The 22,760-nt window shown below is 34.6% G+C and overlaps 1 protein-coding gene across 1 annotated transcript; it reads right to left on the reverse strand.

The window, feature by feature from the left end:
* Positions 1-20,472: 20,472 nt before the first annotated feature.
* On the reverse strand, positions 20,473-21,829 carry LOC128553625 (uncharacterized; the record flags this gene model as incomplete). The annotated part of the gene is made up of 1 exon (XM_053534798.1): positions 20,473-21,829. A coding segment is annotated over one exon (1,357 nt), but the record flags the coding sequence as incomplete, so codon positions are not given.
* Between the last annotated feature and the right edge of the window lie 931 nt (positions 21,830-22,760).

The raw sequence follows: 22,760 nt of genomic DNA on the forward strand, positions 1-22,760 counted from the left end.
GAAGTCTAATATTACTCGGTACAATGTTTCCCATGATAGAACGATGCAGCATGTACAAATTCCAGAGCCCTAGCTTTTAGATCTAGGTCAAAATTGAAAGTTAAATGTTAAACGGTTATTTTTCCTGTTTGCTTTCATATCGAACTGTCTGTACTAAACGCGACTGCTGATAAGCCTTATTTGAAAAATCGATAATATTGTAGCTTTGGTCGTTTTTACGAATCGGGTAGAAATATCCGTCCCGAAGGCACCTGCGCAATGGGCGGTAACGAGGCTCGTTACCGCCCATGCGCAGGTGAACGAGGGACGGATATTTCTGTCCGATTCGTAAACACATTAGTGATATTATTTCTTGCATACCATATACTTAAAGCTTTGTATTCTGACATAAAATTTTACTTTCATATGGTAGAGTAAGTATACAAAGTGCGGGAAATTAACGTCCGTAAACAGAAGTGACGTCATGACGTTTCAGTGGCGCACAATAACAAAGTTCCACTTTGTAGCGTAACGGTATGTACTTACTATAAAATAACGTACTTTGAATCGAGAAATATACTATAAGGAACGGAGAGAAACTATCAAGGTTACCGATTTTTTCATACAAACAACATATCAATGCATGGATCGCTAGTAGCACGAGAGTCATCTGACATGGGGGTTGCCAGATAGGTTTTGACGGCATGGGTTAAATCACCGGAAACGCCAGTCCGGTGTGCAAGAAAACGTCAGTAAATATCTAGGCAAAAAGATCTATAATTATGTAACATTTTTTCAATATTAATTTGCGATGAGCATGTTAGTGGTTAATTAATTCAATGCTGCTTCATATTAATTCATTGTTTTGATATGTTTACTTTTGAAAAAAAAATATTGGGTCGAATTACTGAAGCCACGTTATTTTTCATTTATTTATTTATTTTTATTTTTGCTATAACAGTAATATAATTACGAATGGTTATACCATCATTTAGTTGTGTAATTTAGTTCATCATTACAGAACTACAAGAAAAGTATTTAATATTGATGAAACGTATGTTCAATGAGATATTTCACTTCCTAAAATAACGAGATAGTTTAGGTGTTTCAACATGAGAACGTGATTATGAAGCTATGAATATAAATATAAACAAATGACTTTAACTTCTAGATATATATGTGACAGAATGTAACTTGATATCGACATGATATCATTCGTAATTATATTAGCTTTCCGTCCGTAAGTTTCTGGTGGTTTCAGTACAATTGACATCGGTTATTTCCGTGGTTTGGGGCGGGCCGGGTTTTATTAATACAACCGTAACCGCAAAAAGCCTTTTCACTCCTGCTTTCCGAGTAGATACTGACATCTTATTAATGTTTCTACTGGATAGATTAAATGCGCCTTATGGAATGAAAAAATAAAAACAAACAATTCGGTTATGTCAATGACCTGTCAGTCAGTTACAAATGAATTTCTTAAAGAAATATTTAATGTAAGTAGAGTTCTACATAATAATTGACATTAAGACAATTTCCTCATATTTCTGTAAATACTATGCCAGGATTTGACGAATATTCGTGTTTAAACCTGCGCTTAGTTAAGTGGCAGGGGCCTGTTTCGTAATATGGTCTAGTACTATTTTTCGTACAACAGGTAGATGTACTGTAAAGCCATTTATATTCAAATGGTTATTTATTCATAATGTTTATAGAATGAAGGACTCGTGCGTACGAGAAATTACCGTGTAAAATAAACTAATGCTTGAAGCTCCATGTAGATGGCCGGGTCTAAAATCTTACATGAGATACCGGAACTCAGATAAAATGGAAATGGTCATCCATCCATCCATCCAGATTTAGCTTAAATTTGTGGAAAAAGTGCATGGTTACAAATATAGTCGCACGCTTTATAAATATACATATGTTTTAGGTCAGTCATTTGCAGATAATAAGGTAAGGTCGCACATGGAGTGTATTTTGGACCATTTTTGTCTCAAAATTTAGTGTCCTGTCCCCGTGTTCACAAAACATTTTCAGTCTCGGCTGAGTTTGATTATGAAACTTAATATGTCATTTCTATCTAAATAGCATGTTTAAAACTGAATTTCAAGTTAATAACTATTTTCATGTGGCTATTCAGTATTTATGGTCAGTTTCAGTTGGAATTTAACCTTGAAAATTTCGTAAAATTGATATTAAAATTTCAAACTCAAACTCAGCTGAGATCGAAAAATGTTTTGTGAACATGGGGCCTGAAACTGGTGTTTCACTCTTTTTTATCATAGAAACAACAGAATCCGTTCGGCAGGCTAAAAATGTCACATGATGAAGCGCAACAACAAAATTTATTTCTTTATATGGTAAACAATTGTTGCGCTATAGCATAAAACGGAAGAAAGTTATATTTAGTCTCTATCTTGGAATAATTATTGGTTATTAGATTTGTATAAGAATTGAGAAAATACGCTGGAAATATGCTTCGGATACTCGGCGACGTAATGGACGGAATATTATTCCGAGAAATATGGAGTGCCCATTTCTAGATGCAATACAAATATTTTTTTTACACTCACAAAAGTATATATTATTTCTATATGAATGGTACAAATTCCTGTTTATAAAAACTTTTAAACGCAATGGCATACATAAAAATGGAGTCACAAATGACGTCGCAGGCCCTATATGATATTTATTTGGACGTCAACATAGAAAAATATTGACGTTTCAGTTTCATTGGACTTTATAATAATTTATAGAAATCAGACCATATCTTATGGCTCACTGGTCAGTACATTTATATTGTGCAGTTCAAAAATGCTTGGAAAAAGAAGTATTTTAGCCTTAAAATGACAACAGTAACTCAAAATTGAAAAAAAAGTCCCATCTTTCACGCTGGATATTTTTCCAATTTTTAAAGCTGGAAAAAAATTCCAACTTTGAGAGCTGGAAAAAATTCCAAGTCCTAAAATAGGAAAAAATCCAATTGGATTTAGAATTTTTTAAAACCATTTTAAACTGACTAAAAACATCGTTATTCACTATTTATGTTTAAGGGTGTATATTGTTCCTGTTTAAGACTGTTTACAGTAAATCTGATTTTTTTCTGAAAATGTGCAGTCGGATTGTTTCCAGCTTTTTAAATGGGATTTTTATTTACCATAGTATGGATCTCAAACCCAGACAAAAAGACAGTAAAACACAAAAGAAACACAAATATGCCTTTAAATTTGTTTTAAAAAATTTATTGTTTTTCCGCCCGGAAAAAAATCAGCCCACCAAAATATTGGAAAAATGTCCGATTGGAATTTCAAAAATTCCAATCGGACGCCATATCCGATTGGAAATTGGAAAAATCCAATTGGACAAATATTTAAATCATCTCTTTTTGTACATAAGAAAATTATCAAAAATAATGCAAAACTATATCATTTATTGCTCCTTGACCCATAAACTACCATCCAAAATAAAACAGAAGTTTCTAAGCCACTTAGAAATGGTAGTTAAGTTTGCTAAAATCCTAGTTTTGCAAAGATATCCTGGTGGCTGTTAACTAAAGTAACTAGATATTAACATTTATTCTGTCACTTGCAGTATTTTCGACCCGATATCAGGGTGCCGTATATCTTTCTTGATATACCGTCAGTTGATCATGTGACCAGTGATATACGGTCAGTTGATCATGTGACCTTATGATCGATATTGTTGTCATAAGAAATTTTGCAACGAAACCATCATCATTGTGTTGGAAATGTCCGAACTAACAAAAAGAGTGGTCAAATAATGAGTTTTTATTCAAAAACGAAGAAGTTATTGCGATTTTGCCGGTAATCACGTCATTATATAAGTGTATAAGTGACGTCATTACGAATATGACGTCATTAAAGCGGTTGTCGCACACTTATTTTTGTAAAATAAATTGCCAAATATCGGAAAATGAAGTAATGACAAGATAAATAGAATAATAGGTTAGTGCCTAAGATGGAGAAAGTTTATCTGGCTCGGCTCCGGACGTTATCAGGTTCGCCTTCGGCTCACCCGATAACCTCCTCCACATCGCCAGATAAACTTTTTCATCTACGGCACTAACCTATTATTCTCTATTTCTTCTCCATGATGTTTGTTTAAAACACGTTATCTACCTCCCTCTTTTTTCTTATTTGTAGAAAACGTATTCTTTCCTATCAAAGCTGAACTTGAATAATTCTTCTTTTCCTGTTTTTAATTGATAAAAACACATGTCTGCGTGAAAAAAAATGAAGATTTATCACGTTCTAGTTATTGCATACAATAAAATAAGTTTCATTATTTATTAGTAATACTGTTCGTAATAAGCGACGGTATAATTATGAGATAATTAAAATAGGCACTGACCTCGAGATCGTACGACAACAAAAATAGAGAAACTATTTAGATATCAGAAAATTACTATTTTTTCCTAGAGAATGATTATAAGTTATGGAAACACATAAGAATAAGTTGTTTTTACTTCTTTTTGCCATTCAGAATTGAGAAACGTTTGTAACGGGTTACAGGAGTTAAACTGCCTTAATTATAAAGCTTTATACTTAACGACTTTTAGATACGAGGGACGTTCAATATGTAATATTTGCATTCGCCCTATCCTCTTCCATTGAAACTTTTGACGTTCATTTCGTATGAACAGCAAAAGGAAAGGCGCGAAAGTTACGTCATCGCTGCTTAGTGATAACCGACCGCTGTTTTGACGACGTCCGCGTATAGTCAGGGAGAACGTTTCTTAGATGACGTCGCAGTTGTTCCGTCCGCTGAACAAAATGGCCGGGAAGCTGATTTTTATGCTAAATGCTACAAACTATATGCAATTCATAATATTATATAGTTCACAAATGGAAAGGAAATATAATGTAAATATAAGAAATGAAACTATTTCTTATATACCCGAGTACACCTCACTATAATGATTATATTTTTACTTTGAACCTGCCGATTTTTATAATTTATATTGCATTGTATTTCCAATAAATTGCTCAGTAATGTGCCGAAAACCACATCTAAAAATAATCAGCGGTTACGGAACTACATACGGAGTAACATTACATATTGAACGCCCCTCGTACGTATTGGTCAAGACCGCAAGATAATGTTTATTGCCGTGGTAACCTGGTGGTTCGATTCCCGACTTGGGCATGTTTTTCGTTGTTGTTGTTTTTTTTTTGGGGTGGGTGGGGGGGGGGGGCTTTTTAGATAGTCAAGAAAAAAAGGTCCATGATATATTAAATTTTAAAGAAAGAATCAATTTTCAGCAAAAATCTAGAGATCAATGCTTTAAGATTTGATATGATTATGCCATTTATTCATTTGAAGTAGGAGTACGTTACCTCGCATTATATAATTGACCTGAGCAATTAAAAGATTCAAGAAACTTTATTTTTTGCGATATATAAACCTAAAATTGAGGTAGGCGGCAAAAAGCATAATTTGTTTAGTTAAAGAATATCACATTATTACTTTTCTATGGATTTTCATTTTATTACACCTTTCTTTAACGACACATGTTTCATGTGCAAAGTGTCACAAAGATGCAAAATACCCGCTATCAGCCCCCCCCCCCCCCCCCACCCCACCAATTATATTACAATTTATTACCCTCTGGTATGGTTTTTAGATTATTAGCCATAAAAGGTAATAAAAGTAACAAGCAAGGGATAACTTATTAAGTAACAGAGCGTAAGCAAAAATTGTCGTTGATTTAATGTACTGTTTTTAAAAAATGAGAAAATAAATAATCTAAAAAGAAAAATTACACATTCAGACATTTATTCTTTTTTGAAATTTTGAAATAAAGAGGCTAGCAGATCGTTGTTTTAAATGCGGATAATCTACTACACACCAACTCAAAATTCACCAGATACATAAACGGCCGCTTCGGAAAGCAAGAATAGTTTATCTAAAATAAATAATTTAAATCTCTTGTGGTGATTCTAATGTACATGTGCACATGTCTAAGACACGGTTCAAATACAATTATATATCCATGGGTCATATTTTGAAGGTCTAAACAATTCGATAAATAATCAAGGTGATACTTTTTCCTAGAACACACAACTTCATCTTTGTGTGTGCAATTGTTTCAATAAAAAATCTGTATATATCTACATTTGTCAACCCCTCGTTCCTTCCTTCTTTCACCATGCATTTGCAGTGCCAAAATATGTGATGATAAGACGTTTTCAACAAGTCTAAATCAATTTAGAAAAAGAAAAAAAAGCTAAAAATAATAATAATGATATAAAAAAATAAATTGACTTTGGGATAGACATTTATCTTTTGATCACAAAGTCGTCTGCTTAGATATAACTCCTCGCATCCGGTTCGACTCTCAATTTTAAAAGTAATAGTGATTGTATAAAAGGCACAAAGGGTAAGCGAAATAATAAAAATATTTTTTTTGTTTTACACAGTTGAGTCGAGCAATAAACGATTATTGTTTACCGTTTCCAGTATTTTGCGCGATTTATCAACGAAAATAATCCTACATTTTGTCCAAATTAGACTTTTACTATTGACTACAATGGAATACAAGGGTGGTAATATAAACGATTCAAAGGTTAAGTGAAATAATAAACTTACCATTTTTAAAATTATATCATCATTTAGGGGAAAGATTAAATCAACGATTGCCGCCAAAGCAAAATCGTTATCTTAAACGTGTTAAAAGATATAACCAAAAATCGAATTTATGCTTCTTATGTCAAAAAAAAACCCCGATGACACCGATTATTGGCAAAATGGAAAGTTTAATATAATCATTCAACCATCCCTCTATGGGTTTCAATATTGCTTGGTATAAATGCCGCCCCCCCCCCCCGCCCTCCCCCTCCCCCTTAATGAGACAGTGTCATGTGCAACCCCTAGACATCTTACCAAACAGTCAATGTCAAAGAAATAGGTCAATGGTCAAAAGGTTTCTTTCCCCTGTCCGGTCTGTGATTCGAGCATCCATTAATGGACCTTTTTATTACTTCGTATAAATGTTCCCCATACTGAGGCGACATGTCACGCATAACTTATAGACCCGAACAAGGCCATGGTCATAATCTGAGGTTAAAAGTAAGCACATTATTATCATTGTCTGTTTCGTGTCTAGTCAATAACTCTGCCATCCATCAAGAATTACAATATTATTATGCACAAATGTCCCCCATGATGATACGACGCGACATGCGCAACACCCAGGCATTTTTTAAAAAGGTCAATGTCACAATGAGAGGTCAAATGTTAACATTGTCTGACTTGTGTCCGCTTCATAATATGACTTGGCACAAATGTTCCAGTAATGAGACGATGTATCATATGCAACTCAAAGATCCCTGTCAAAGAACAAGGTCACTCTTAGAGTTCAAAGGTTAACGCGATCCGTTCCGTGTCTTTTCTGGGACATCTTGTGACTTACCCTTGCGTAATTGCAAGAGGCGACTTACAGGGTTCATTTACAAAATCACAACAAAAATGCTTCCTAAATGTAATAGTTTGATTCATTCTGCAGAAATGTGCCCTTTTTATTGTCTGCAGATGTTTGTGATTTCTTGGACGGATTTACAATTAAAGTGCGAATTTGTGTCGATGGCACACTGTACACACGTTTGCAGAATAAAGTTCATCTTGTAACCATAATGGGAATATTCCTGACAACTTTCAAACATTAGTGTTGTATATGTGAAGCTAACGTTCAACGGAAATAAAATGTTTATAATGAACTGTTTTGATTTCTTATAATCCTAATTATTGTTATATTTCTTAAGGTGGTTCGCGGGGTTCCTACCAAAATTTCGAAGTATGAGATATAAGACTGATATTAGGTATGTATGTACTAACATCTCCTGTCTTTCATTTGGAGAAAAAAGAAAATCGTTCCGAGTCCACATTTCCTTTGAAGAGCGCCACCTGGCGGCATATGTATTTTTCAAGGGAAATCGCCGTTTTACTGTAATAATCTCATTAAAATTAATGTTATTACATTTTTTCAAACTCAGGAATATAGCTAAATTCAATGTTATTGTGTATATGTTGCGTTTTGTAAATTATTTCATTTGGAAAATGCTTAGATAAAGAGATATCCGTAGTAGGGGTGGGGAAAAATAGCGAAAATATTCAATGTATTTCATGGCCGTTTAGACGAAATACAATAAAACGGAACGGTCAAAGTTCTTGATTTTTAAATATATTCTTCTTTAATCATTTCTGAACCAGAAAATAAAATAAAAATAGGGGGTCTTCACGGCAGATTTTTTCTCCAAATGAAAGGCAGGATATGTTAGTACATACAGACTTAATATCAGTCTTATATCTCATACTTCGAAATTCTCCTTGGTTAAGAATGCAGACGGAATTACAGTATTGTGCAAACTAACTGTGGTATTAGGACTCATTAAGCTTGAAATAGGGAAACGGTGACCCGCTTTGAAATTTAATAACTTAACTTTCGCATTTGTCAGATATATGATGTAGAATGAGGTGGAGCAGAGTCAGCCTTATTTCATGGTACTGTCTGGACAAAATCTACTTTTTAAGAAATAATAGCGGATTGTATATCTAGATCTTTCTTCTTAAATTACAAATGCAAAACAATGGTTTGCTGTGCCATCAACAGCCTGCGGCATGTAAGTGTACCAGACAGGCAACTTTTACATCAGTACCGTCTTGGATACATTATGTCTAAGGCAGATTCCCTCGGATTATTCCAGTCATAGATTGTAATGTACATGGCATCGGCATTATGACAGGTACAGACAATCGCATTGTTAAATATCCGCTAGGAAAGCTGCCGTTACTCCCCTTGGTTGCACCAAGAAGTTATCATTTTCATTGTTTATCAAATAGGACACACGATATTTTTGCATGCTACGCTGAAAATAGAACAAACGTATGAAATATAATGACATAAACAATTAAAGATGAATATGTCTTATGCAGATTCTCACTGTGCCTGGCATGTTCCACGGATACAACTGTTCTTGTGAAGAAAGGCAACTTTCGAGCATTAAAGTGAAGTAAAGACGATGGCATTGCTGAAATGTCAGCTAGGAAAGCTGCTTTTACTTCCGTTAGTTTTGGGATTATCAATTCAACTGTATATCAAATAGGACACAAGGCATTTAATTTTTTACACGATTTCTTTCTGTTACTAGATTAAACATAGAACAAATTCGTAAATGGAACATTTAAAAATAGCCTGTAAAAACTATATGGAAAATTGAAGGTTAAAAAATTTAGGCTTACTTTTGACTTAACCGTGCACAAGTGTAAATGTATTGAACTACATATTTCATTAAAATTTGCGATGATTTTTGGTATTTTGGTATTTAAAATGAAAACCTAGCTCATTTTTTTTTTAAACATTTTGCTGAAATACATACTGTTTTCTTATATTTCGCTAAATGGTCGCAAATATATTCAAGACCACATAAGAAACACATGAAAGGCATATACATTAAAATTTTATTTCATTTGGGATATTTTTAATGCAATTTGCTACAAATGGACCGGCTGATGAGCAGAGTTGGCGTGGCGGATTATGATTCAACGCGGGTAGGGGGATGTATATAAATATATATATTTCCCTGTCTTCACATATCCATTTATTCTATACTTATATCAACATATTTCGTTTAGATATATATGTATATTAGTGCTTTGGTTTTCAATTACAAGTTTGAAACAATGGTTTGCTGTGTCATCAGTATTGGCGAGCAATAGAGAAAGCGTGTATTTAAGAATCGTATCGTTAAAAAGGAGGTGATATCATTGCGTTAGAATGGTTGCTCATACAGCAGTAATTCGGTCAAAATCATGCTCCGTGGTGTCGAAAAAAATCCCAAATAGATAGATTCTATTTCTTTCATTTTTAGTGCATTGGACATGGCCGATTTAAAAGTATCTTCGGATAAATTTAATGTGGGGCAGATACAGCCTTGTTTTATAGCATTATGTGCAAGCTAGCTCAATTTTTAGAAACTTAATGTTTGTATATAATTTTTCTTCTCTATTATCTATATTTTGCGAAATGGTCTAGAGTCAGGACCATATCAGAAACTCAAGAACGTCATAAAATATTTAATTAAATGCGGGACATATTTTGAGCAGAAGGCTATGAATTCTGTCTATTTATGTCTCTGCTGCTTCTATAATAATATATATTAAGGCGACTGTGTAACTTAAGTGCTTTGTTTTTCAGTTATATGTTCGAAACAATGATTTGTTGTGTTATCACCAGCGTATGGCCTAATTGTTTACCGAACAAGCAATCTTCTGCATCAGTATCTACCGTCTGTTATACATTATGTCTTATGCAGATTCTGGGGGTGATTTCAGTAATAAAATGTATTGTACATAACATTTGTTCTCAGATCTTGCCTCAAAAGGCAACATTCGAGAATTAAAGTGAGGTAAAAACAGCGGCCTTGTTTAAATATCAGCTAGGAAAGCTGCTATTACTTCCCTTGGTTAGTGAGCTATCGATCATTTTAACTTTTTATAAAATTTGTAAAAATGTAGAAACACGAGCATTTAAAAATGACACATGAAAACTTGAGGGAAAATATATTTATATATTTCCCTGACTTCACATTTCCGCTGCTTCTTATCTATTATAAAAAATATATATATTCAGTTAAGGTTGCTATGTACTTCAAGTGCTTTGATTTTCAGTTACAGAAAAAAAATGGTTTGCTGCGCAGCCTGTTTATTTACCAGACATGCAACGTTCAACTTCAGGACTGTTTAATTAGTCTGTGTTCAAACCCTGTGTTCTTTTCACAGGAGATAACTCCTTTCTTCTCATAATAAAGTCAGAATATATAACAGAATTATTTTTTTCTTAAAAGAAGATTATCTCGTCGGTAGCCAGACTACCGTCTGGTATATTCATTATGTCTTATGCCGATTTCCACGGTATATTCCAGTCATCGTCTTAATTGTAGGTACCATGTGTGCTCTGCTTTTCACAAGTGTTCTTACATGAACAGGCAACTTTCCAGAATCAAAGAGAGGTAAAGACAGCGGCATTGTTTAAATGTCAGCCAGGAAAGCTGCTGTTACTTCCCTTGGTTTAAGTAGAGATGGGGGTTGGGGAGGGGGGTCATCATTTTAACTGTATATCAAACTGGACACAAAACTTTATGGGGAAAAAATGTAAAATGTTATAGCACGAACAAAAAGAAACGTAAAAAATAACCTTTAAAAGGCCCCGATGGAATTTTTAAATATCTAGGGTACCTCCGCTCAAAGTATATTCAATAAAGTTTGAATCTCTAAAAGTTTATACTCAAAGAAATCAATGTGTTCATGCAGGAAGCTGTGGATATTTGACTTCACTTAGATTCAAAAATTTTGTGAATTATTGCTTTTGGAGGCAGATTTGAACGATGCAGTGTTTTTTCTGTAGCAAAACGACAATAAGTGTCTTTGACTTGCTTTTTCTCCTTAAACTTACCCCTGTGATAGACACTTTGTTTAGCAGGGTTTTGCACACTACGGGATGATCTATATGAAAACAAGTTCAAATTAAAGTACATTAAAGTACGAGTGCATGGAGTTGGAAATAAGAAAAACATGCCAAAACTTCCTTAAATTTTGGAGGGTTCGGGGTAGGTCTAAATGCCAGCTGATTCTAGAGATGGGCGATCCCAAAGGTCTAAATTAATAGCTTTTTAAGCACACATTATTGCCATATTACACAATAAGGCACAGGCGTTGCTTCTTTTTATCTTGGTTGATACAGACGGAAACCATTGAGTATCCGAGACGACGTGCTTCAAAATTTCGAAAACCCCGTTCCCTGTCACAAATTTATCTGCAGCAGGCAAAACAAATCCGATCGGTGTTAGGATAATTTAGGATTTTTTGTTGAAAAAAAAGAAATAAAAAATATACAGAAGCTGTCTAATCCCATGGAAAATTTTTACCTAGCTTTCTATGGAATTACAAATGCACCGGCAAGCTGAGAACCAGCTATTGCAAATATATTAACCAAAGCAGACTTTCTAAATATGACAGGCGTTTCTTTTGTGCGTAACTGCTCGATCGTATACCAGTATATGTACAGATCTTTCAGTCGCAGTTGAACATTAAAACAATAAGTGTATCGCTGACTAGTTTTTACAAAAAAAAAGAAAAAAAAAGAAAAAAACAGTCGTGTACAAGTTACATCAACCCAACACGCCAAACTGAATCTCACAAGTGTTCGTTCTACCGGTGGGCTGTTCAAAACTAGGACGTCAATGACATGACCCCGCCAAAAAGGTTTCTTGACTTACATTAGTTCAGCTGCCGGTACTGCAATTTACTAGAGACATCGCAAAGTCTTAAAAGTTTCAATTTTACATTCCGATGGGGTTTTAAACAGCACTTGACTGTCTCAATTTGAAATTGTCCGAAGTCTACAAAATACTCCTGACCGTAACTTTCGGAAGAATGAGACGAATATCAACTTACCTGTTAATATATAACCGGGATGGAATTTTTTAACCAGATCCATCTTTTCGAAAAAAAAAACCTTACTTACAAGACTAGACCACATAACTACTTCAGCTGTGGTTGTAGTGTAGTCACAGACTACTGTGGTCGCGACACCCAAATACACATAAAAGCAGATGTCAAAACGAATTAACCCTTGCCCAGCTAATCTGCTAAATGTCTATAATGAACATGTCCATCTTTCAATTTGGATAATTCCATTAACTGTTAAAAGGGGTGCTTACCAAAAGATACTGACTGAATGGCGAAAAGTGCAGATCATGATCAAGGATGTGCAGGCTGATCATGGTCTACACTGGCCGCAAAGGCAGAATCATTTGTGTCCAGCATTATAAGGGTTACACAAAAAAAACACACTTTAACCGAAATTAGGGGTACTTTCATGAAAAGCGAAAATCTACATACTGTAAATTTAGTATTTGAACAAAAGCAAAGACATACTAACTTCATGGTACATGTAATCAGATTAAGATGTTGCGGATCATTTAAAATCGTTTACGTAAATACACCTTATATATATATCTACATTAAGTGCCCTTCCGGGATTTTAAGATTTTATCTGAATATTAAACAATTCTATAATAAACTCTTTAAACTTAACAAACGTTCGTGTATTCATATTCGGCTACAAATTAACAAGTATTTGCAATTCCTTTATCTAAAATGGCATCAATCTTGGTTAATAAAGGGTTTGATTTACTTTAATGTTTATGTATATTTTGATAATAAATATTAAATTTCTTAAGTAAGTATACAAAATAGGTGTGCATTAAATGTGCCCTTTGATCATGTTATATTAATTTAATCTTCTAGTATCGGTCTTGTTTATACTTTAATGAGAAACTAAACAAACTTTGTTTCATTTATTTCTTTGCCTTTCTCCCCTGACCCTAAATACTGTTCATTTACATTTTCAAATAATTCGCAAAAAAAAAGACTGAACAACCTATGTTGAACTTTAAAAGTTCAGACACATCTCAAAAGAACAAAAAAGAATATGTGTGGTGACTTTGATCAAAATACGCCTCCCGCAAGCCCCCCTCTCCCCACAATCCCATTAATTACATAAATAAAAGGATTTCACCACTAAACCTCAGTTAAGATTTGCCCTCAAGGTAGATCCTTTAAATGCGCAGAAAAAAATATACATATATCTATTCTCTCCCCTTTTCTCGGGTTCATTTTAACAACATCTCCCACCCTAGTGCTAATAAATAAAAATGTATGCGAAATGAAAAAAGAAGGTACTGTGCGTCGAAAATCTTTTTTTGAAAAAAAAAAACATTCCTACGTCGGCTATTTTATGCAGGATAGTCCTGCTGGTGGTGATCCGGGGGTATTTTTCGTGACAATTACTTTTAATGTTGTCATTCACGGACAGATAAAATTTCTATCTAATATTGCTATAAACTTGTTTTACAGTTGTTATGTTTTTTTCGAGTTTCGTTATTTTTTTTTCTCAAGAATTGGCAGCCGATTTCTGCTAATGACCCTTTGACTATCAAGTTAAAATGTTTTTATGTCAAACTGATTAGAGTGTGTTTTTAAACGTTAGCTGTAGTGTCCCATTCGTATCCTTGATTGCAAATGTGATGTTTGTTTGTTTGTTTGTTTTTAAGTTGGTATATAGTTGCCAGCGGTAACCCATAAGGGCGTTTTCCTTAGAAAAATGGTAGTGGCAGGATAGCGCACCGATACAGAAGACGCTCCAATTTCAGAGGTTTCTATGGTTCTTCAGTATGCCAGATATATAGTACCTATACATGGCACTCTTATCCCAATGTTAGCAATTTTAGTTGGAGAAGGGGGTCTTATGACCCCTACTACCACTGAATCCTTACGTCTTATGTATTTGTTTAGGTTGGCGTGGCCCTTATAGACAGGGGCCCTCACCCTGTATTCATGAATCTTGCAACATCAAGCCGTAATAATGAAATGAATGAACTAGCACGCAGAAAAGTGCTTTTCAAATATTCCAAATTCAAATGTAAACACAAAGTCACCGCATCTGAATGTTCAAATGAAGTAAGTATAATTATACTTAAGTAACACACTAATGCATCAAGCACCACCACAATCCGAAAATATTATAATACAAAATTAATTCAGAATTAACAGTTCTATCAATTCTGTATTTACTATATTATTTAAGAATTTTAAATGTGAACTTGGATGGGGATGTACCTCTTATGGGGTATATATTTCTCAATTAATTCGGTTTGCCAGAGCGTGTAGTCATGTCAAGCATTTCAATGAACGTAATCAATATATTACAAGTAAACTTCTTCAGCAAGGCTACTGTTCTTACAAATTGCGTAAATATTTTGCTAAATTTTACTACCGTAATTCTAATTTAGTTTTAAAATTCCATAGTAATTTAAAGACACTTCTGCGAGAAGGTATTTCTAAACCCGTTTTTTTATGGGGATGTGGTTTACAAACTTCGTAAGATCTTGGGTCATGGTAATTATTCCAAATGTATTTGGTAAATTTATAAAACGTTTTATTAAAAGAGGTTACGACCCAACTGTTTTGAGACATACCGCATATTTAGTGTTCAACCCGTTTACAGTTGGACACTTACGCTTCCCTCTTTGATTGTGTCTGACGGAAGAGAGGGGGGGGGGGATTCTATGATAAGCAGTTTTTAAATCCTACCAGGACTGAACTGTTTTGATATCTGTCTTCTGGTCTGTTTCGTCGGGCCCTTAAGGGTGTTTCTCTTGTTGCTCTGTCTTCTGAAAAGGCATTTTTTGGTTCTAAAGGTTTGCTTTTTATATATTTATACACGAGCATTTTTGTGTTTTACATGCCATGCCTTTTTGTTTCCATTACGTGTGTTAGAGATTTACCTGATTTACTGTCCCGTGTCTTTGGAACATGATGGGGGTAAGAGTGAGGTTGGGTGCGCACCATAAACCGGTTTAAGCTCCCCAGTGGTGTTTTGGCCACTGACCGTTCCAAGGCGGTGCCCCACTGTGTTCCTTTGTTTGTTCGTTTTGTCCTCATGTGTTGGCTTTGTGTGCGTGCGCGTGTATTTGTATGTATGTGTGTGTGTTTGTGGTGTGCACGTCTGCGTGCTGTGGGCTTCGTTTTGGGGAGGCTGCGTTTTTGGTGCGTGGCATTCCCTGTTTGATATTTGTCTTTGTTTTTAAAGGTGTAGCACTGTAATAAAACTGTATATCCTTTTTACTAAAAGAATTAACCATAATTCATCCTAAGAAAGCTGTTTTATTTTTAAGGTAGCAGTTTACAGACAGCGATCTGCATATATTTTAAGGTAATGATATTAATATTTAAAGTAGCAGTCCTAAGGTAGTGAGTTTAAGGTATTAATTTAGTAGGAAACGAAATAAAGTAAAATAAGGTGTCATGCATCGTTAGCCAGCACTACAGACACTATCTTTCGGTTCCGCCTGTGCTGGAAAAACCCAAGAGTAATGACATTATGCATTCCTTGTGAAAATGTACTGGTGCCTTAAATATGTTTACACAGCTGAAACACTCGGCACTCTAATGTCAACATTCAAAATGCAATCAGCACACCAGACATCACTGACTAAAGGGAAGACACAAACAAAGGATAATGGAAAATTTTAATAAAGTTAAGATTCTATCTATATTGTTTAGTTTCTTTTAGTGAAGACTGTGCTATTCTTTAATTTAAGTTCCCAGTTGTATGGGTAATAACAGTTGATTCTAATTTCCCGATCGGCCATTCGTGTGCTTATTACCTAACGCTTGGCACTTCAGATGATTATGGTATGAATCACATTCTTTTCTTGGTCATAAATTAAATTATGAATGCATTTTGTATATAAGATTTTATATAGTGGCGATTCCTTCAAAGTTTTTTTTAGCCCAGCAAACCTATACTGAACTCTATAGACCGGTCAGTAGTACAAGCTTTTATCATGAGTTACACACACTTGATTGCCAGCCCTTGGTTAGCATGCCTTACTCTCGGTGAATATCGTGAGTTACACACACTTAATTGCCAGCCTTTGCTTCTTATGCATAACCCTCGGTGAATATCGTGCCTTTCACAAATTTTACAGCAAGCCCTTGTTTCGTAAGCATAGCTCTTTGTGAATATCGTGGGTTACACACACATGATCGAATGAAGTAAATAACATTATGTGAGATTTACACAATCCATCGAATAATACGTTCTATTTCTTGATATATTCAGTATTTACTTGGCTCAAATCACTTGGTCACTCTAGTTCAATTTTTCCATCATATTGTAGCAGTATGTATACGATTGGTTTGACAGTTTACTAAAATGGCTCATAGTCTTCTTAACAATCTAAAAGTAATTTAGTTATCTCAGATCTTTGCGAACTTTTAACTTCCATCTGTAACAGTATCTTTTCTAAGATTTTGCCGTACCGGATTCTAGTGTTGAACATATTATTATGTAAAGCCAATTCTCTCACAAATCCTCCAGTCAAATATGATTTTAATGAACCATTTGGGCGCTCTTTTGCGTTGTGATTTACATTTTCATAAAACTAATACCGGTAATATATTTGTACAGATTGTCATTACAAATGTTAGCATGGAAATTTAAAGCATATGCCATCATTTTCGTGTTGAAATTATAAGGATGATAATCATATAAATGAGTAACGAATGACAATTAACATAACACTTTCACGGCAGTTGTCTGTTTTTTACATCTTATCTTTACTAATCATTTATTTTATTTTATTTGGGTTTTACGGCGCACCAACACAGTATAGGTTATATGGTGCCAAACAGGACTACAAATTTTGGTTTCATATCTCATTTACACCGAAGCACAAATATGAGCTCATATTCCATAATTGTGAAAGAGAAAAGTAGAATACATTTTTATTTCGTTTAGTCTTAAATGAGATTTAATAAAATCGTATAATCATGATTGTGAGTTTCATGATATCGTTTAAATACATAGATATAACAATCAGGGGGTAGAAAAAGGAATACCTTAAGTTTTGATTAGTGAACAGTTTTCATTTTATATGTCATGTATCTGAGATAGAAAGGCTAATTACATTCACTTAAGTATAGTTTTTCTTAGTTGTAACAGCTTTCATACATTTTATACTATAAGGTAGTACTTTATTTTTAACTTCTTTAGATGCACCCGAACAACGGGCATTTATAAAGCATTCTACAAATGAAAGGAGCGTAATTATCAACATGTCATTATCAGTTCTGGCAGTCTAAATATTATGTATTATGAAGGCAGATACTGTCATGTTTATAATCCAATATAATCTAAAATCTCAATACAATTATCGAAGACACATTTTCTGACTACATTTCAATATGGCTTATAAGCCAGGTAGTTAGAAAGTTTTTTCTATGTATTGACCTAGTGAAACGTTTACTATGAATTGATCTAGTGACCTTCTTTTCGATCATAGGTAACCAAGGGTAGATTAATGATATGCCAAAATTATACCAGTTCCAATGTGTTGTACTGTATGTGCTGGTATATAAGCTATCAATGAAGCATTCATTTTGTGAATGTACCATTGGTAGTGTAGCATGCCGTTCCTTCTGTATAGCTAGGCGCCTTGTCTTAATTGGACACTAACCTTACAGTGCGTTATAAATTCACCCTGCGTGTGAAGTTTCTCTAGTCCGGGTCATTTGAAAAGGTATGTTAAAGCCACTGCTGATTTATGAGACTTGAACAGAGATTATAAAATAATGAGATGACATAATTTATACTCAACTTCATGTGTGTGGGCTCATAAAATAGTGTGACTTGCTAAGAAAAACCGCCGTGACAAGAACGAGTTCGACAAACGCACGGTGTGGTAGTAAGTATTATAAAAAGTGATGCAAGTGTAAATGAAACTTAAGAAGAAAATAACCACATGTATGTTACTGATGAGTTTACTAATTAACTAACTAATTCATTTCTTCATACAAACAATAGCTGCACGCGTCTTCCTCTAGCATTGTTATATGTAATGCGGAGTCTGGTGTCTGGCGGATTCCTACTATCCACTAGGTATTCAAGAAGCGTACTTTGAAAGTAATTTAATACGATGTTGAAAAGTATAAATCACGAAACTACGATGGTGAAAAGTCGGAACGACGATGATGAAAACACGTAACTTTGATGGTGAAAAGTTAAAACAACGAAACTACGATGGTGAAATTATTTCACACTTTAATCATCGTACTTTTCGACCTTTCGCTATCGTGGTTTCGTTTGTTCGACGTTTCATCATCGTAGTTTTGAGTGTTTCGTTTGAACGTATTAACTGAAGTATATGCCACCATTATATCGTCAACAGAATAATGCAATGAAATCCTGCAAAGTGCTTTTTTGCACTAACTTAAACGTTTTAAGATTCAAATCATAATGATATAAAAGTGCTTGTATAGAATTCAGTTGTAATTTGGTTTTAGAATAACACACTTCACATATGTATTCTTCATTTTTCTTCAGTTAGTAAATACTTCCCCTGACCTTGTTTATTAGACTGGCATCAGTCGTTAGAGTCCTTTAAAATTAATATCCTCATAAAATCCTTTCAAATAGCGCTTTCTGAAAAAATAATTTCAATATCTCTTATCTCTTCTCTCTGATTCTAATGTTGAGATGAGAATATAGAGAAAGGGTTATCTTAGAAATTATCAGGATCATTATGAAGAATTAAATAAACTTTATTGCAGATTATTTGATCTCAACAGGCTTTGTAAGTCTACTTGATTATATACATTTGTAGCTGGCTGATCTACAGGGTAAGGATCAGGTACTCCGCCTGAATCTTTTTTCTTGGTCAGTCAGCTGTTTCACCTGTACGGACTAAACTGATCGACACTTGACCTGATTCACATTCACTTATTTTTAGGAAGCTCAGCATACAACCTGGGTGTAGGGCTAGTCTGTATTCACGATGGTGACAAGTCGAAACAACGAAAGCACGATGTTGAAAAGTCGAAAGTATGATGATGAAAGTACGAAATACTTTCGACTTTTTACCACCGTAGTTTCGCGATTTCGACTTTTCAACATCGTGTTAATCGTTCTTTCGTTGTTTCGAACTCACATTAAGAGACTGTAAGAAATACGGAAGACAACAAAAAAGGCAAAGTAACTAACAAAAGATATTCAGGAAACTCGACATTTTTACTCAAGACAATAATTACATTATGTACTTGATAAATAAAGAACAATGTTCGTTTTCGCATGTACACGGGTTCAATGGACTTTTTTTCACGAAATTATAAGCGTCATTCACAAAAAGGCGTTGTCCAGATAACATGGAAAACGGCAACCAAAACCAATGTAGCATTCACTTACAGCTAAAATCCATTTTTCAGACGGTAAAGATAAAAATAATCCATACTACTATACTAATCTACTACTCGATATTTTTACTGAATTCAACAAAATATCAATTTTTAAGACGGTAAAGATAAAAGTTTAATCCATACTACTCTACTAATCTACTACTCAATTTTTTACTGAATTCAACAAAATATATCTAAATTTAAATCAACACCTACCGCGATTCATGGATTTGTCAGAAATCTCAGTGTGGTTCATGCCCGAGTAAACGCCGTAAACTTACGTTAAAAGTCTGAATAAATAGGAAAGAGACATAGAAACATTTGTACAACACTTCCATCGAAACCTCTAGAATTAATAAGGAAAACGACAGTGTACGTCTTTTTGGCATTAGACAGTACGGTTCGGGAATGAAAAGTAGTTAATAGTTGAACGCAATAAAAGACTTCACATATTCTATGAATAGTTAAATTATCAAGAACTTATTTCAATATCACACTGCTTTGCGCGATGTTCCATAACTTCCATATTATACACATGTCAAGAATTAAGCAAAACTGAGTAAGTAAACTATTGTGGTTAAAAGCGTTCTTTGATTAGATGCAATTTGTGCAAATATGCGGTACAAAAAAGCATTACGTGCTTATACATGCAAAATGTCGTCAGATAAATACACTTTAATGTAAAGAGATGACTTTGACAGTATAGTTGTCGCGTTGGGTAATCAATAATTTGCATTGTCTTGTGTCAAAACAAATTGATTCTGGTTTGACAAGTTCATCTGATGATTTCACGACCACGCCTATTTTCTTCCCATCTCTCCCAATCTGTATCACGTTATTTGACTTATACCCGGATACAAACAGATTTCCTCTACGATCTGTGCAAACTCCAGAAGCTACGTTTAACTCTGAATCAGTGAAGGTCTGACAGTTCTTCCCATGTCCATCAATAATAACTAGACCTTTAATCCAGCTAGCAACAAACACTTTATCATCAACATAACTGAAAGCAACAGTTCGAGGGTGTGAGGACAGGTATTGCCCGTTGTCTTGAGTTACCGTCTGTAGCACGTTGCCTGTCACATCGTGTATGTATAATGAGCGGGCGTTGTCAGTTATGTATAGATTATCACCCTTATAAGCAATGCCAAAGCAATAATGGTTCAGTTTTATCTGGCGGGTGGTTATCATCTGCTTACCAAGGGAGACAAACTGAATTGTTTTATTGTTCAGACAGACTGCAGCTTCGATTTTACATGTACAACAAACGCCATAAGGTCCAGCAGAAACACAACAATAATCTGTCACTGATATGTTTACAATATCTGCACGTTTAATCTTATTATTGCTAAAATCAGCTAACAGTAGCGATCCATCTTCTGTTAGACAGGACCCAAACACACGACATGTGTTTTTGTCATTCTGACTTCTGATGTTTAAATTCTCGTTTCTTTTAACAGAATAGACGTTTGCCCTTGGCGATCTTAAATCAGTGGTAGACACATGTCGGACCAATCCAAAAGTTTTCAACTGCTGTAGAAAGTCCAGTATAGCAGGATCAAAGCTAAATGATATATTTGCATCAATATTTGTTTGCAATGAGCTAGATATGTCTTCGGTTTTTGTGATACTTTGCAGGGACATTTTTACGGAGACATATTGTTGAGCTTTGTTTCCTTCCGATTTCTTTAAATCGTTTACTGATTGTTTCAAACGATCTAATTCAATTTGTGCTTTCTTCTTCTCTTCCAGCAGTTTCGATTCTTCTTCTTTAAACTTCATCTCCAATTCTTTAATCGATTCCTTTTCTACTTGTTCAAGAATTGTTTCCATGTCGTTTCGAAATGTCTTTATCGCCATTACTGCTTCCGTCTTAGACTTCTTTAAGTCTTCTGTTAGTCTTTGTCTAGTTTTCATAATTTTCTCCATCATTATTTTCATAACTTGCAACTTTTGGTGTAGTTTGTCAACATCTGTTGTTTGAAATTTACTGTCGATAATATCTGGAATCGATTGCACATCAGCACAAGCCCTGAAAATATATATAAAACACCGCTAATTCAACAACTAATCCTGGAACTTACTGAAGAAAAGGAAAACTAACTTGCGAAATTTTAATCCTTAATTCATCCTGATTGGTCAGTTATGTAAACAAATCGTAAAAGTATACTGCTTTTTAAAATAGTCTTTATATTCTTATGTGTTTTCTACATTCAATGTTCAAAGAAAAAGTGTTTATCAAACGCCTTTTCGCCTGTCATGACACCGTTGTAAATAGGATTCACAACATTCACGCAAAAATAATTTCTTAAATTAATTATTACTTTTCACATGTTTTCGCCATGCTTTTGTTGTGAGAAAATTATTTGGTGACAAAACTTGATTATATAAACATGTTTCAATTTTTTTTTTTTTTTTTTTTTTTTTTGGTTGGGTTTTACGTCGCACCGACACATTTTAGGTCATATGGCGACTTTCCAGCTTTGATGGTGGAGGAAGACCCCAGGTGCTCCTCCGTGCATTATTTCATCACGAGCGGGCACCTGGGTAGAACCACCGACCTTCCGTAAGCCAGCTGGATGGCTTCCTCACATGAAGAATTCAACGCCCCGAGTGAGGCTCGAACCCACATCGATGAGGGGCAAGTGATTTGAAGTCAGCGACCTTAACCACTCGGCCACGGAGGCCCCTTCAATTTTTGGAAATCAGAACACGTCAGAATTGTTTAACGTAAAAATATTTAAACATAGCTGGTGTTATTTTCCCTATAATAATCGATTTTTTTCGCCAAGCACATGTAAACAATAGACTATGAGCCAGAAGGGGTTTTGCTCCCATCCCCCCTCCCAAGGGGGAATTCTGTGGACCATATGTTTTTGAAACTCCAATGTATTGTGAACATTCTGGTATAAAGTTTGCAACTGGCGAGTGCGGCTTTTCTCCGTAACAACGCCCTTAAATAC

Source organism: Mercenaria mercenaria, unplaced genomic scaffold (assembly GCF_021730395.1).
Source record: "Mercenaria mercenaria strain notata unplaced genomic scaffold, MADL_Memer_1 contig_4133, whole genome shotgun sequence".
In the NCBI taxonomy this organism is placed as follows: domain Eukaryota; kingdom Metazoa; phylum Mollusca; class Bivalvia; order Venerida; family Veneridae; genus Mercenaria; species Mercenaria mercenaria.